General features: G+C 36.9%; 1 protein-coding gene across 1 annotated transcript in view; it reads left to right on the top strand.

The window, feature by feature from the left end:
- The window catches only part of UHRF2 (ubiquitin like with PHD and ring finger domains 2), a 61,748-nt gene extending 46,681 nt beyond the window's left edge, over positions 1-15,067 (top strand). The window contains exons 10-16 of the mRNA XM_060762299.2: positions 2,101-2,207; positions 3,398-3,560; positions 4,738-4,875; positions 5,652-5,775; positions 9,836-9,999; positions 10,208-10,306; positions 12,328-15,067. Coding sequence (XP_060618282.2) covers positions 2,101-2,207; positions 3,398-3,560; positions 4,738-4,875; positions 5,652-5,775; positions 9,836-9,999; positions 10,208-10,306; positions 12,328-12,474 — 942 coding nt within the window. The 3' untranslated portion in view covers positions 12,475-15,067. The remainder of the gene's footprint in view (positions 1-2,100; positions 2,208-3,397; positions 3,561-4,737; positions 4,876-5,651; positions 5,776-9,835; positions 10,000-10,207; positions 10,307-12,327) is intronic.
- The last annotated feature ends 247 nt before the right edge of the window (positions 15,068-15,314 follow it).

Raw genomic sequence — 15,314 nt, 5'->3', positions numbered from 1 at the left:
TTTGTAGTTATATTATTTCTGTAGCCTCCATATTTGTTTCAAGTGTAAGATGTCACTCAGTGTTGGATATCTGTTTACACAAGAATAGAATTCTTTTGGGAGGATTTCATCTCGCTTTTCCATCGTAACCCCCTTGAGCACCTCAAAAACCTAGTCCAGATAACTGGAAAATTTGTTTTATCCAGTTTTAAGTAGCTTCTAGAGCTGCAGGGGAGAGAAGGAGGGAAAGGTGTTTTGTGACATGTATTGCCATCATGTTGGGTGAAGCCCTATACATTTAATTTTTTTTTAAGTTACGCTTCTTTCTTGTTATTATCAGAGAATCATCATCAATGTATTTGTGTTAGGATTAATAAAAGATATGAACTTAAGTCTCAAATGGACTAGAACAGAAGAAGATTTATGACATGGTTGTTACATCAGTATATATTGTATTTTATGTTTTTTTTTTCAGTGGGTTATGGAGCTTTATCCTTTATTCATATATTCTTAATAAATCATTGATAATTTTTATTTTATAAGACAAATCAGTAGGTCATTTACTGGCAAAATACAACATTACAGGATTTTTTAAGAATACTACTGCTTTTTACATCTGTTGCAGGAGCTTAACATTTTCACCCCAAATGATATAAACCCCTATACAACTTACAAGCTTAAGAAGCTATTGGAATATAAGGGAGGCTTTTTTTCACACTCAATTGCTGTCTGAAGCTCCAGTTTTGTGTTTGATAATATGAGTGTGGCAGGATATGAATAGATGTGTCTTTTGAAGAAAGAGCAGGTTTGCCCTGCTGGGATAAAGGCTCTGAGATTTTAGGGCTTCAATGAAATGCTGTCTTTGGGATGGAGAAGTTTCCTTGCCCCTGTTTGCAATGCAGGAATCTTGTTTCAGATTTCTTAAACTGTTTTAGGGAAGTTAGCAAACTGTCACTAAGGGTGAAGTAAGTATGGGGGACTTCAGAATACTTTAGATCAGTGGTTCCCAACTGGTAAACTGCCTGGGATTGCTGGGAGCTGAAGTCCAAAACACCTGGAGGATCAAGAGTTGGGAACCACTGAGCTAGACTAAGAAAAATATTAACATATTTTGATTCTGTTCTGTTGATATTCTTCCTGAAAAACAACTGAATATTGTAAATAGTATTATAATAACTGAATACATATTTTTGAAATATTGTTAGCCTTGAAAAATGTATAAAACTAGTCATGGCAACTTAGGAAGTAAATACCCCTAGCAATGTAATTGTTTACTCACAGCTCCAAGAGACCTAAGGGGATAACCCTAACCCCTGGTTGCTGATGGCACACTTGGTAGCTTTGAATGTCAAACTCAACTGGGACCAGTGAAGCTCCTCCTTCAGCCTTTTGGCCCAAATAGTGTGAATTAGCAGGGCTCAGAATGTGGTGGGATGCTTACACAAAAGCCCTTCCTAGGATTGATGTGAGAAAAAACCTGTTCTCCTAAAAAAACTTTGGGGAGTCACTACTTTTGTGTGTAATGTGGAGTCCATAAACCAATATCCACCGTTTCACTTACTCTGCTTCGTAAATATTTCCTTCCACCCTGGTAAGTCTTGGTGGGTCTCTCTAGATCAGGCATGGGGAACCTTCGGCCCTCCAGGTGTGGTGGACTTCAACTCTCACAATTCCTTGAGGCCAAGGTAAGCCTTTGGGGCGAATGCCGAGCCTCAAGGAATTGTGGGAGTTGAAGTCCACCACACCTGGAGGGCCGAAGGTTCCTGACCCCTGCTCTAGATCCTCCAGTGTGGTTCTGTGGAATGTTTCTGGTCCAGGTACACTCAAAATATGTTTCACTAGTATCCACAGTTTCATGTATCCTTGGGAAGAGATGTTTTGAGAGGTGACACATCTAAGCATTGTACACACGCCTAGATGTGTCACCTCTCAAGCATCACTTCCCTTGCCTCCTACACATGAATTACAGTATAACAGTTTTGATGCCATCAGATGAAGTGTTAGTATGATTTTATAGACACCACCATTATTGAGTAGTGTATAGATATTGTATGTTCCACCTCTTGTGATCCTGAATTCTTAGTTTGATTATTGTAAAGAATAATTAATATTTCCATATAGGATCGAGGGGATGAATTTACCTACACTGGGAGTGGAGGAAGAGATCTTTCTGGTAATAAAAGGATTGGAGAACACTCATTTGATCAAACTCTAACACACATGAACAGGTAGGCTTTACAAATTTGTTCTGAATTAAAGCATTCAGTAGAGCCAGGATTTCATTATTTAACTCTTTTATTCGTGTCAGAAGTGACTTGAGAAACTGCAAGTCGCTTCTGGTGTGAGAGAATTGGCCATCTGCAAGGACGTTGCCCAGGGGCCACCTGGATGTTTTGATGTTTTACCACCCTTGTGGGAGGCTTCTCTCATTTCCCCGCATGGGGAGCTGGAGCTGACAGAGGGAGCTCATCCACGCTTTCCCTGGATTCGAACCTGCAACCTGTTGGTCTTCAGTCCTGCTGGCGCAAAGGTTTAACCCTCTGTGCCACTGGGAGTTCCAGTATTTAACTCTTTGAATAGGAAGATAACATTTATATAAATTATGTTTTAGAACAGTTTGGTTTGATAATTACTGTAGCAGATTTTCTTTTAAATAGAATTTTAATAATTATAGAAATGTGAAAAGAAAAGAGAGAAAATAGAAAGGAAACATATATGAGCATAATACATAGGAAATAATCAAGTATTTAGACATACGTTAATATAAGCAGGCCATATATCCAGACAAATATCTACTTGAATTTGAAGTCTGCAAGATAAACAGTCTTGCCTAGATAGAGAAGGAAGCTTATTTGATCAGTAAATGGTGAATAATAAAAATTATTTTTCAACACTGTCCATTATTTGTGCTCCAAATAACTAGAATATAATGCAAAACTATATTGTTATTGTGTTCTTCCAGTCATTTCTTACTTATGCCAATCTTAAAGCAAATCTGTCATGGGGTTTTCTTAGCAAAATGTATTTGCAGGGTAACTCTTAATTACACAATTTTTTTACAATTAGTTTCCAGGAGATATTGGAGTTATTGGATGCCTGACTACAAAATGCTATGTTTTTATAATTTGAAGGTATACCAACCCAAGTAGCTAAGAGATGTTTGGCCATAGTTTGCTGCTTTGTCTGGATACAGCAAACTGGTTTCTGTAGGAAGTAAAAGCAGAAGGCGTGTAGAGCCCAAGAGAGAGCTCTGCTTATTTTCATTTTTTTTAAAAACCATAGTTTGATGTTATACTATGAATTGAATAAATTATTTTAGACCTGACTGTAATGAAGTGTGTGTGGAAAATGGACTTGAATTTCCCAGTGGTGCTTTAGAAAACATGTCATATGAAGTCTTCCAAAACATATTTTGCAGGGCCCTGGCCCTGAATTGCGATGCCCCACTGGATGATAAAAATGGAGCTGAATCTAAAAACTGGAGAGCTGGAAAGCCTGTGCGAGTGGTTCGGAGCTCAAAGGGTCGAAGAATCAGCAAATATGCCCCTGAAGAAGGCAATAGATACGATGGCATTTACAAGGTGCACATTTTTCTTCCGTAGCCTTCCTTCCAGTTGAGGCTTCCAATAGGTGGGATAAAGAACTCTTGTTTGTTAGAGCTAGGTGTGAAAGTTTCATTTGGCCACCTTAATAAACAGACAAGAATTCTTTCTCCCACCCTGGACTTTCCACAGATATATAAACCCAATTTCCCTAGTTTCCAACAGACCTCACAACCTCTGAGGATGCCTTCCATAGATGCGGCTGAAATGTCAGGAGAGAATGCTTCTAGAACATGGCCATACAGCCCAAAAAGCCTACAACAACCTAATCAGTGTTTTGTTTGTCCAAATTGTGCCCATTATTATTTTATTAGGATTTTTTCTTTAATCCTAATAAAACATCAGTAGTTTTGAAATAATCCTTTGGTGCAATAATAATTGTACACCAGTGCTCACTCAATACAGAATTAGTCATCTATGCATGATGTCTCTGAAGAGCGGGAAAAAGACCATCAATTACTTTAACTATTGTAGAAACTGACAGTAAAGAATAACAAGGAACCTTGAGAGGAAAATAGTTGAAATACTATTTGGAATGTGAAGTTGTTGAGATCGCATTCATGGTTTACTTGTCTGAAAGGAAACTGAAAAGATGCAACTTGTATTTTGGATCTACTCCTGTAATGTTTAGGATATTTTGGAATACATAACCTAGAATTGATATGTGCCTTTGGCTTTTTGATATGTGGATATCTTTGGTAAAAATAGCTAGCTATATAATAAATTCAACTTAAAAAGATTGAGACTAGAGGTCCCTTTCTTATAACAACAAAACAATTAAAACTTAATTCCATTTGTAACTATTGTTGTTAAAATTACTTTAAATGTTCCAAATGTGATAATTTTCATCAAAGCAAATTATATGATTCTATAATTTTGCATATAATATATTTTATGTTTTTGTGCAAATACTAGGATTTTTTCTTTCTTTCAATGGCAGTTACTTGGGAAGCCCAGGACTAGACAATGTTAAAATCAAAGCATCAGCTGCCATTTTCACCAGCAACATTTTAGATAGCACAGGTAGAAGTAAACTGAATACATGTCTATAAAGAAGTAAAATTCATTTAGAAAGATGACTATGATGGAATTCGACTGGATAGATTTTGAAACTATAGAAAGTAACTCAGAAATTATAAGCATATTTGTAATTTAGGTGGTGAAATACTGGCCAGAAATTGGAAAATGTGGATTCTTAGTTTGGCGCTATCTTTTACGAAGAGATGATGCTGAACCTGCACCTTGGACAACTGAAGGAATCGAACGGTCAAAAAAATTGGGCTTAAGTTTACAGGTTAGAACTTCAACACTGTCATAGTTTTTAGAAGTTTTATTGGAATATAACTATTGTAGCAACTATAGTAAACTCTCTGTCTAACTGAATATCTCTTGTAGGCTTTGAATAGTTACCTAAGTGTAAGCCACCTTGAGTCCCCTCCAGGGTACAGAAAGGCAGAGTAGAAATATTGTAAATAAATAAATAAATTGTAGTGAGATTCTGTTAAAATCAGCTTTGAAGATATTGGATGTATAGGCAAAATAATGTTCTTCCTTAATGTTCTTTGAAAGTGTTTTAGTAGACCAAAATAGAGTTATACCTAGTTTCATGTAGTATGTGATCAACTGTGCATTATTAATTTCATTTGTTAGCATTTTCTGCAATAAGTTCTTGAATCATTTTCTACAGTGTCAAAAAACCAAATGAGTTCCCAGCCCACCATGATCTTCAAGAGCCTGAATCCTCCTCCCTGGGTCTGTTAGTCTGTTTGCTATCCCAAGGAGGAACAGAGAATCATGGTTCAGTTCGCGCCTCAAGTCACTGGTGACATTTTGTGCATCAATGGCTTTCTCTTTATTTTCACTCTCTGGGACTTCAGTTCTCTTTAATATTCCTTTTCATGTAATCTGCCTTAATTTTCTTAATAAACTGCTATAAAAGTAACTTACATATATGTTTATGTAGTTTATATACATTTCTTTGATTTTAATGCACTGACAGTCAGGACATCTTTGTTTTTATGTGAATGTTATTTAAGAATGCTTCTCAGATGTGATGTTCTTCTGTTGTAGTACCCAGAAGGTTATTTGGAAGCCATGGCTAGTAAAGAAAAGAAGGACAAAGTTAAAAAACAGCCCGTGAAACAGGAGCCAACAGAACAGAGCAACGGAAACCAGAAAAGACCAATAGATGATGGTATGACTTCTGGGGGTCATTTACTGGTATCTGGTATAGAAGCCATGGTCCTTTGCCCAAGAAGCATTTCTCTAAACTCATGAACTCATCTCCCTCTACCCCAGTAGTTCTCAGCCTGTGGGTCCCCAGAGTTTTGGCCTTCAACTCCCAGAAATCCCAGCAGCTGGTAAACTGGCTGGGATTTCTGTGAGTTGTAGACCAAAGCACCTGGGGACTCACGGGTTGAGAACCACTTCTCTACCCGATTCGACTTCCGTTCTGTTGTCTTATCTCCTGCCTCCCAATTTGTAAGCCAAACAGCTGAATAAATTTAATTCAGGTTTAGAAATAGCTGCACTAGTGATCTCAAAGGGAAACCAGCCCTGCTTTCAGGATCCATTAGCCACGTGGTTTGACTATCTATCAGGGTGGCCAAACCGCAGCTTGTGAGTCACATGTAACTCTGACATATGATGTATCACTAACACAAATAAATTGGCTGAGGTTGTTTTTTATTACAATCCATATAATAGGTACATTTTTAAAAATCAAGGTTTGTGATTATTTATTTACCAGGTATAAATGAAAGTGACTGTATTGAAACATAAATGTAATGCCAATAGTGAGTCAATATATTGAAGAATAGAAATCTTAATTGTAATACTAGATTTGAGTCTGGGATTAAAGAAATTTTGGGTTACAGATGAATTATGCTGGATAATTTTATTTATTTACAATATTTATACTCTGCCTTTCTTTCCAAGGCTGCTAACAATCACACACATTGATCAATTTAAAACAAGAAGAATACACAAATAAAAAAAAACCCAATTAATATTGCGCATCTGTTTTAAAATACCATTAAAACATAGTAAATACAATCTAAATGCATTGTAAAACACACAATCCCTCCCACTACCTCTCCACAAGAATTAATAATTGGTTAAGCTAGTACCCACAATATTAGGGCTTTGGGGCATTCCTTGCAATCATATGATTGTGGTGTATGGTGGCTATGTTATTAGCAGTGAAATTAGTGGGGTAATTAGTGTGATATTGGATGTTGTAGAGTTTGGTTGCATTGCGCATACTGGAGCCTATTGTTCCAAGATGGAGACTCACAGCGCCTGTACTAGCAATAAATAGCCCTATAATTGTAACAATCTGTGTCGTAAAAATATTATGATAGGACTATAATTTTGTAAGGTCATATCTGCTTAAAATAACCTGTACTTGTATTAGTTTTTCTACGGGTTTTGGCTGGCTATTTACTAAGACAGATAAATATATGCTAAAATGTCTTTTTTAACCCTTTTTATTTTTGGTAATCTCATTAAATGTTAATAAGATGCAAATTTGCGTATTTTTCTTATAAGTTTCTCTAGTTCATTACCATATTGAAAACCCTCAATATAATTAAAACATTAATTATTCAGAATTTTGGGCTGTGTATATATGTAAATACACAGACACATGCTTTTCATTATTGAAACGAATATAAATTCGTAGTTTTAACATTTACATAATATTGGTATGTATATGTATTTTATATTATTCTTGGCAGGGGGTTGGACTGGATGGCCCATGAGGTCTCTTCCAACTCTATGATTCTATGACATTTATAATTTGTGGTGCCTACATTAAGCATGTTTGGCCACCCCTGGACTATACTAACTGGTCCACATTCTCCAAGACCAAGCCACACCAAGAACTGATACACCCATAAAGAAAATTCATCAACCAAGAAGTTGGAGGTGCTTTGAATGCAATTTTCTGCTGCCCTGGAGACTAGGAGGTGGAACAATGGCTTCAAACTACAAGAAAGGAGATTCCATCTGAACATTAGGAAGAACTTCCTGACTGTGAGAGCCGTTCAGCAGTGGAACTCTGTCCTGGAGTATGGTGGAGGCTCTTTCTTTGGAGGCTTTTAAACAGAGTCTGGATAGCCATCTGTTGGGGGTGCTTTGAATGCAATTTTCTTGCTTCTTGGCAGGGGGTTGGACTGGATGGCCCAAGAGGTCTCTTTCAACTCTATGATTCAAACAGTGGTAATTCCTGTTGCTTCAGCTGAAGGAATTGTAGGGAAAACAGGAATCTGGCTGCCCAACATCACATACAGCCATTTAAAAATGGTACCCATATAAAAACGGGAACATAGCAGACTTCGATGTAACTAGCCAGCACAGATCTAGCAATGCAAGGATTGTCTTACTCAAGGGGTAGGAAGAAGGTCTCGTGAGCCTTCAAGACAGTTTTTTTGCATCCCATGGTCTTGCTCAATGCCTCGTACTGCAACAGGATTTTTCTCCTCAAAATGGTTTTCACCATTCCTGAAGGTGGAGGAAACATGAAAGCTCTGGTTACCCTGAGCAGTCCCTGAAAAGATAGGTATCAGAAAAGATTCTTTATGAAGCTTCCTTAATGGCTATAAAGCCAGTCATTTGTCTTTATGTCAGCTGTTGGGCCTTAAGTTGTTTGAATTCCTGATCTCCACTTGGGGTACCATTTCTTCTCACCAGCCATAGCCATGCCATTGTGTCCTTCGGTTCTGGGATAGAAATGCAATCCTATCTCAATTGATTGTTAACAGAAGCTTAGTTTGCTGACAAGGAAACTTTGGGAAAGTGTTATATAAATACTTGGTGTTGCTAAGCTCTGTGGCATGAAATAGTATAGAATCTTATATTTAGAAATACTTTCAAGTGAAAATAGTTTCATTAGGAAAGAATTTGTAGCATGACTTTTGTCTTCTTTGGTCAGATATTTTAGTAGAGGGAGAAACAAGAAAATATAGTCTGTTAAACTGTTTCTACTCGTGATCCCAGGTATATAGGTATAAAAAATAGGTGTAAAATCAACTGTTTACTGATAATAAATCAGCATTTGCAGGGCTTGCTAAACAGGCGGAAATTCTTTTTTGTGGAGTACAGCTGAAGCAGTTGTTGCTACCAGATTTGTGTACATGTTCGGCATTTTGAAAGCTTTGACTGTTGCTAAATTTTTCATGATCCCAACATTGAGCTAAGGCCATTTGTGATTGGGACCTACCGTTTAAGAAGTGGTAGGATAGAGTCCTTATCCTTATAGATACTAGTATATAGAATGTTTATCCCTCCAGATACTATCACATATACCTTTCCTCAAAACAAATTTTAAAAATCTGCTTCCTTCAAGGTCTGTCTCTTATTATCTTCGCATACAACTTTTACTTTCATTTGATTTTAGATTGTTAATAAAAGCTCTTACTCCAGGTGCCAACCATGTCCTTTTCCAGAATACACTAAGCCCTGTATACACCTCTCCCCCCCCCCCCCCGCCCCCAAAAAAATCTTTTGGCTTTTTGTAACAAAGTCTTCATTCCTTCTTTTTCTGTAAACAATGGGGATCCTTCACACCATCCTATCTTCATAGTACAATGCAAAAAACATAGTAATGGTTTTTGTATTGTATTGATTTTATATTGATTTTATAATGCTGTTTTAAATGTTTTAGTTGTATATTGTGGATTGTTATGGCATCAAATTGCTGCCAATTTGTAAGCTGCCTTGAGTCGCCTTCGGGCTTGAGAAGGGCGGGTTAGAAATATCGTAAATAAATAAATAGTACTGACTATTACACGAAAGGGAGAATCACCTAGCCTCTTTCTGACACATTTCATTTTGTAAGAATAAAGTTTGCAAATTTAACTGACTGGTTAAATTTTGCCAGAACATACTTATGTGCCAAGGCGATAAGGATAAAACTGAAGAAGAAATGTGAATTTTTAAATTACTTTTATGTCTTGTTTTATGAATGGTTTATGTTAGGACTATGTTTTAACTAAGTTGTACGCCGCCTTGGGTCCAGCTGGAGAAAGGCAGAATAAAAATGCCCAAAATAAATAATAAATAAAATAAAATAGTTTTGTATAATATGTTCCTGGTTATTAAATTCAATTTATTATTGCCTTGTTTGCTAGAAGAAAGTTTATTGTTTTATTCAATAAGGTTGATACAATTTCATCCGTAGGTTTGCCATTACAGGTAATGTCGATGGTCTGAGAATTCGTTTAAGAAGAATTGTTTGTTGATATATTTTTCAGAAGGCCTAGAAGAACCAGCAAACACAGCCAAAGCTATGAAGATGGAAGATGGAGAGAAAGTAGAAGCTTTCCATCTAACTCAGCAGCAGCAGTGGTTGATTCAGGAAGACTCTCCAAACCAGAAAGTGTGGGATGAAGTTCAAGTTTCTCTTAAGGAAGGACCAGTATGTTTCTTTTTTACTTTCATTCTGCATTTTCAATATTTTTTCAATAGCTGAAAGCTTACACATCTATTAAAATGAGGCGCAAAGTTCAGACCTCATATTCTAATCCACCAGGAATGAATGAGAGAACTTGTAGGAACATTCCTTTTTAATGAAATGCTGATTAGGGTCTTACCATCAGACTGAGTTGTTTTTGCTTTCTCCTTAGAATTTTTTGAAGAAAGTGGAACAATCGTTTATGTGCGTCTGCTGTCAGGAGCTGGTCTACCAACCAGTGACCACAGAGTGCCTCCACAATGTCTGTAAAGTAAGTATTTATGATCTTTCGATTTGTGATCTTGTTGAAGAACTTTTCAAAGAAGTCATGTTATATTTTCAAGCAGTAGCTAGGTCAAGTGTATGTTTGAATGATTGCTTTCATATTTTTTTGTGAGAATGGTAACATTATATATTGTGGTCCAGAATGTCCATGATATTTTTATATTAATTCATGCATATATTGCTTCCTAACCCAAAATATAGCTAATGAAAAAGAAGAATTCCGGAATGAATTTTGATTGCAGTTAATTGTTATAAAGGTTATCTTATATTAAGTTTCTTTGTCAATTCATGGGCATGATTGAATACGATCAGTAATTCATTATCTATTACAGAAAAGGCTTTAATCATTTTTGTAATTTTTCCATTGAAATCAATTTTGAGATCATACTGTATCATTTTCCCCCTTAGTGTTTAAAATCTTGCCTTAGCTTGCAGTTCATATGTAAACAAGTTAGGAAATCTTGACGGCCATCATTGTTAGAAGTTGATTTCAAATTTGTGGTAGAGTTGTAGAATACTGAAAGGTAGGGATACAAAAACTAGACCAACTGGATACAGAATCTCTGAGCATCTAGAATTAATTTGCTTATAGGTAGTCTGTGGCCACGTTTTAATCAGCAGATACGCTTGGGATTTCCCTCCCATTGTGCCCTAGTTAGAATCATAAAACAATAGAGTTGGAAGACATCACACGGGCCATCCAGTCCAACCCCCGACATGCAGGAAAAGCGTAATCAAAGCATCCCTGACAGATGCCCATCCGGCTTCTGTTTAAAACTTTTCAAGGATGGAGCTTCCACCACACTCCGAGGCAGAGTTCCACTGTTGAACAGCTCATATGGTCAGGAAGCTATTCCTAATGTTCAGGTGGAATCTCCTTTTCTGTAATTTGCTCCTAGTTCTAGTTTCAAGGGCAGCAGAAAACAAGTCTGCTCAGTCTTTCATCTAGCTACATCAAAATATTGGGGTGAATTCAATTTTTAATTTTAGTAGACCCTGGCTAAGGTGGTTTTTCTTATGCAACAGTGTTGTCTCTGTGTACTTTATTCTGTGGCTTACCCAACACTTAAAAGCATGAGAGCCTGTACTGGATATTTTCTTATTGCTCTCTTAGGCCAAAACATGAAAATGATGGGTTCTTTCCTTCATGGTGTGAGCCAGGCTCATGCTCCACATTCTTTTTTATATGGGACAGGAAACAATCTCCTTTCAAATTCAAATTCACCAGTTTCTCATGGTATTCAGACTTGAGGACACTGATTCTTCTTTGCGGTCTGCATGATTTAAATGTAGTGTCTTGTGTCACCATAGCCACATTTGGCACATTTCCAATAACCCTGATTTTATTTTGTTTCTGCAATCCATATTCTATGGATGGATGGATGGATGGGAGGAACAATCCACAATGCCTGGGATTTCCCTGCTTGCCAAACCTAACCGGATAGTTGCTTTCATATTCTGTTACAATGTTGTTTTTATTTTGTTTTATGCTGTTGTTTATGTATTTTATGTTTTGTATTTTATATTTTAATGTCATATATTTTTAATTGTTTATCGGGCTTGTCCCCATGTAAGCTGCCCCAAGTCCCTCTGGGGAGATGGAGATGTGGTACAATAATAATAATAATAATAATAATCATCATCATCATCATCATCATCATCATCATCATCATCTTTATTTATACCCCGCCACCATCTCCCAGAGCGGCTTACATGAGGCCAAGCCCAAACAACAAATTACAATAAAATAAACCGAAAACGCAAACAATAAACAACAACAGCATAATTACATAAAACATGTGAAAACATAACAATATAAAATTACAGTAGGCACAATCACAATGATAATAATAATAATAATGATATTATTATTATTATTATTATTATTATTATTATTATTATTATTATGCGGGGAAAACTCAGGCATTGTGGATTGCTCTTCCTACCCATCCCAGAATGAATATTCTTGGAAAGTATAACTTTTCCTTTCCTTATTCCATCCTACAGAGCTGTTTACAGCGCTCTTTCCGAGCTGAGGTCTTCACTTGCCCTGCTTGCCGACATGACCTTGGAAAGGGCTACACCATGATCCCCAACAAGATACTTCAGACACTACTTGACCAGTTCTTCCCTGGTTACAGCAAGGGGCGATGATACTGTTTTGCTCCTGACATACTTCTCCTAATGACTTTCGGACTGTAAAAAAAGAGAAGGGGCTAGGGAAAAAAAGCTCAACTGTGGACCAGCTGGCTTGAGGAAATTCACTTTACTGTCACATTGTGAAGAGGCTAACTCAGTCTTCTTTCCCATTTCACAGTCTTTTTGTGTAGTAAAAACTTCAAATTCTCAGCTGTCTTTTCAAAAGCGAAGGGTAGTTTTGGACAGATGTCAACTAGTTTGTGTACTGGAAAAAAGCCTCGGCTCTAGCCGTAGGAGCTGCAGCTACTTCAGCTTGTTTTTGTAACTACCTCAGATGGAGGAAAACATTTTGCAGAGAATTTAAAAAGTACGTCAGATGAAGTTAGCTACACACTGCCTCCCGAATGTTGGTTTGGCTTGGTCTGTGCTGTTTGTTTTTACAAAAAAGCTCCAGCACTTAAGCCAGTTTTTCTTAGAAAACATCAATTTCTGTGGTGTGCATAATCCTTGTTTGTGTTTCCTCCCATTATGCTGTATTTCTTACTATTTTTGCAAGAACGGGCTTTTAGTCTATTTTTGTGAGCGTCATTGTGCTCTCGTATCTTATGCAAGTTGACTACTAATGACTGAGAACAATATTCCCGCATTGTTGCTGTTAATGTAAAGTGATTTGTGTTTTTTGCACTTAAAAAGGGTATTCAGCATACTCTTAACTGTGTAAAAACTTTCATATGAAACAAGCCACTTTTATATTACGTAAAACTGTATGCTTTTAGTAGGTCTTGTATCAGTGGCAATACATCTTATACAGCATTAAGAACAGCACTAGCTTGGAGAGGGCTCAAATCGCTTCATATTGTGATCTGAAATTTTATATACAGTATATTCCTCTTCCCCCGAATATACCTTATTAAATATTTTATGATTCATAAAGTGTTAATTGTTTGTATTTTACAGCCATAAAACTCCAGAAGTGAGTGTTTCCTAGAGGAGGACTTTTATATAGGACATGGCATTCCATTTGAAATTTTTGATAAGCAGGGCAAGTAAGTCTGGGATTTAGATTAGTCTTTGAGGCATTTGCCTTGGAGAGCTGTATGTTACAAAAATGTATTTTAGAAAGCCCTTTGTTTTGAGGAGCTGACATTTTCATCTCTTTTGATTGTAGTTCCTGTTAACACAACTGACAATATATTTCTTGTTTTTAAGTGTATAGAGCCTTTCATCCGTGTCTTAGTGAACCCTGCAAATCTTCAAGACAGGCTGGTATTATCCCTATATTGCATTTAGGGGACTGAAGCTTTGAGATACTGGGTTGGTTTGGCATTATGTGAACAAAGCTGCTTGAATTTATGTGCTTATTTCCTCCCTTTTCCTCCCAGAACAAGCCAAAGAATGGGATTTAAAAAGAAAGTGGAAACTTGCAAATTCAGTAAAGTTCCTAGTGATTTTTGGAACCAGGGTAGTTTAAACCACTGCTTCTTAAATTGTGAGTTCTGACTCCAGATGGGGTCCCCTAGCTCAGTCTTGGGGTCACAAAATAATTGACTACAGTAAAAGGTTGCTGAATGTCACCCAGTGACTGTTTTAGCCATTTACACAAATCTGCAGATGATGCTTGAGCTGTACTTCATAAAAAGAAACATTGGCCTGTTTAGCAAGCCTTGCTATGCTGATTTGTTATTAATAAAAGTTTGATTTAATATCTATTTTATATCCTTATATACCCAAGGTCACATAAAAATGTATTGGGCCAAAAGGGGCTATGAATGGGAAATGTTTAAGAAGCTGTGGTTGATGAATGGCCCAGGATCATCAATTGAAGTTTGAGACACCTTGTGCCAAAATAAGTTTCTGCAGTAAAACTAAAATATTTACTTAATTTTCTCAGCAATTTTCTCAGAATTCCCTATAAACTTATGCAAAGTACATTCTGTTAAGTCACTTGGGCCTAATTCCCAGGTATGCGAACCTTCTTTGGCACAGTAGTTGTGGATACACAATAAACTCAAAAAATCCTTCTGCCTTGAATAGAAGGGGCATTTCTCATTTCTGCTCTACAGGCCTCCCAAATTTCTCTGGAAGAGACTCACTTGGTGGGTGAAGGTCAGAAATCGTGTGGTGTTGTGGCAGCTCTGATTATTCAAAATCTCTCTGCCCAGCTCTGGCCAAGTAGTCCACAAAATTCTGGTATGTGGTAAAATCTAAGCCTTTAAGCCAACGCCTTACTCGCTTAGATGATGAGCAGTGTGTAGAGGCAAAGAGTCAGAGCAATATGAAAAGATCAGTGTAACACCTGTGTGTCATTCAGCTCCAATGATCAAATGGCCTTTCAGTGCTCATTATAATATAAGCTATACTTCTATGAAACAAGTTTTGAGTGATCCCTTGGTATTTCCTCTTTTCTGCCATCTCTGTACAACAGGTACAGAACACTTCATAGGAGCCAGATTGATGTGAGTGTCTTCAACGTGTAATTCCATTTTGGTCTCTGCGGCACATTTGTTTATTGTACAATAGCGGCTTTAAAAAGTGATTTGTTTTCTGATGTGTGCTGTAAGGGATATATGGCCATCTTTTAATTTCAAATAAATTCAGATTCAGTTCGTTTCACTTGCATTAATTATCCTAGCAGGCTGTACTAGATGCATTCCTGAGAATGTATGAGTCACCTATTTTTCAAGGCGATCCAGATCTGGAGTGTTTTGGGGTTTTTTTGTTTTTTTTGCCAAATTTTACCAGAAATAACAATCATTCTAATTGCATGCCTGACTTGCTGAGAGCAATATATCTTGCCTTTTAAATTCTATATAATTAAGAGAAATGGTTTAGCATTTCTGACTAAAACACACATC

Source organism: Anolis sagrei, chromosome 2, assembly GCF_037176765.1.
Source record: "Anolis sagrei isolate rAnoSag1 chromosome 2, rAnoSag1.mat, whole genome shotgun sequence".
Classification (NCBI taxonomy): domain Eukaryota; kingdom Metazoa; phylum Chordata; class Lepidosauria; order Squamata; family Dactyloidae; genus Anolis; species Anolis sagrei.
Note: the sequence above shows the minus strand (reverse complement) of the source record. Positions and strands in the feature narration are given on the sequence as shown.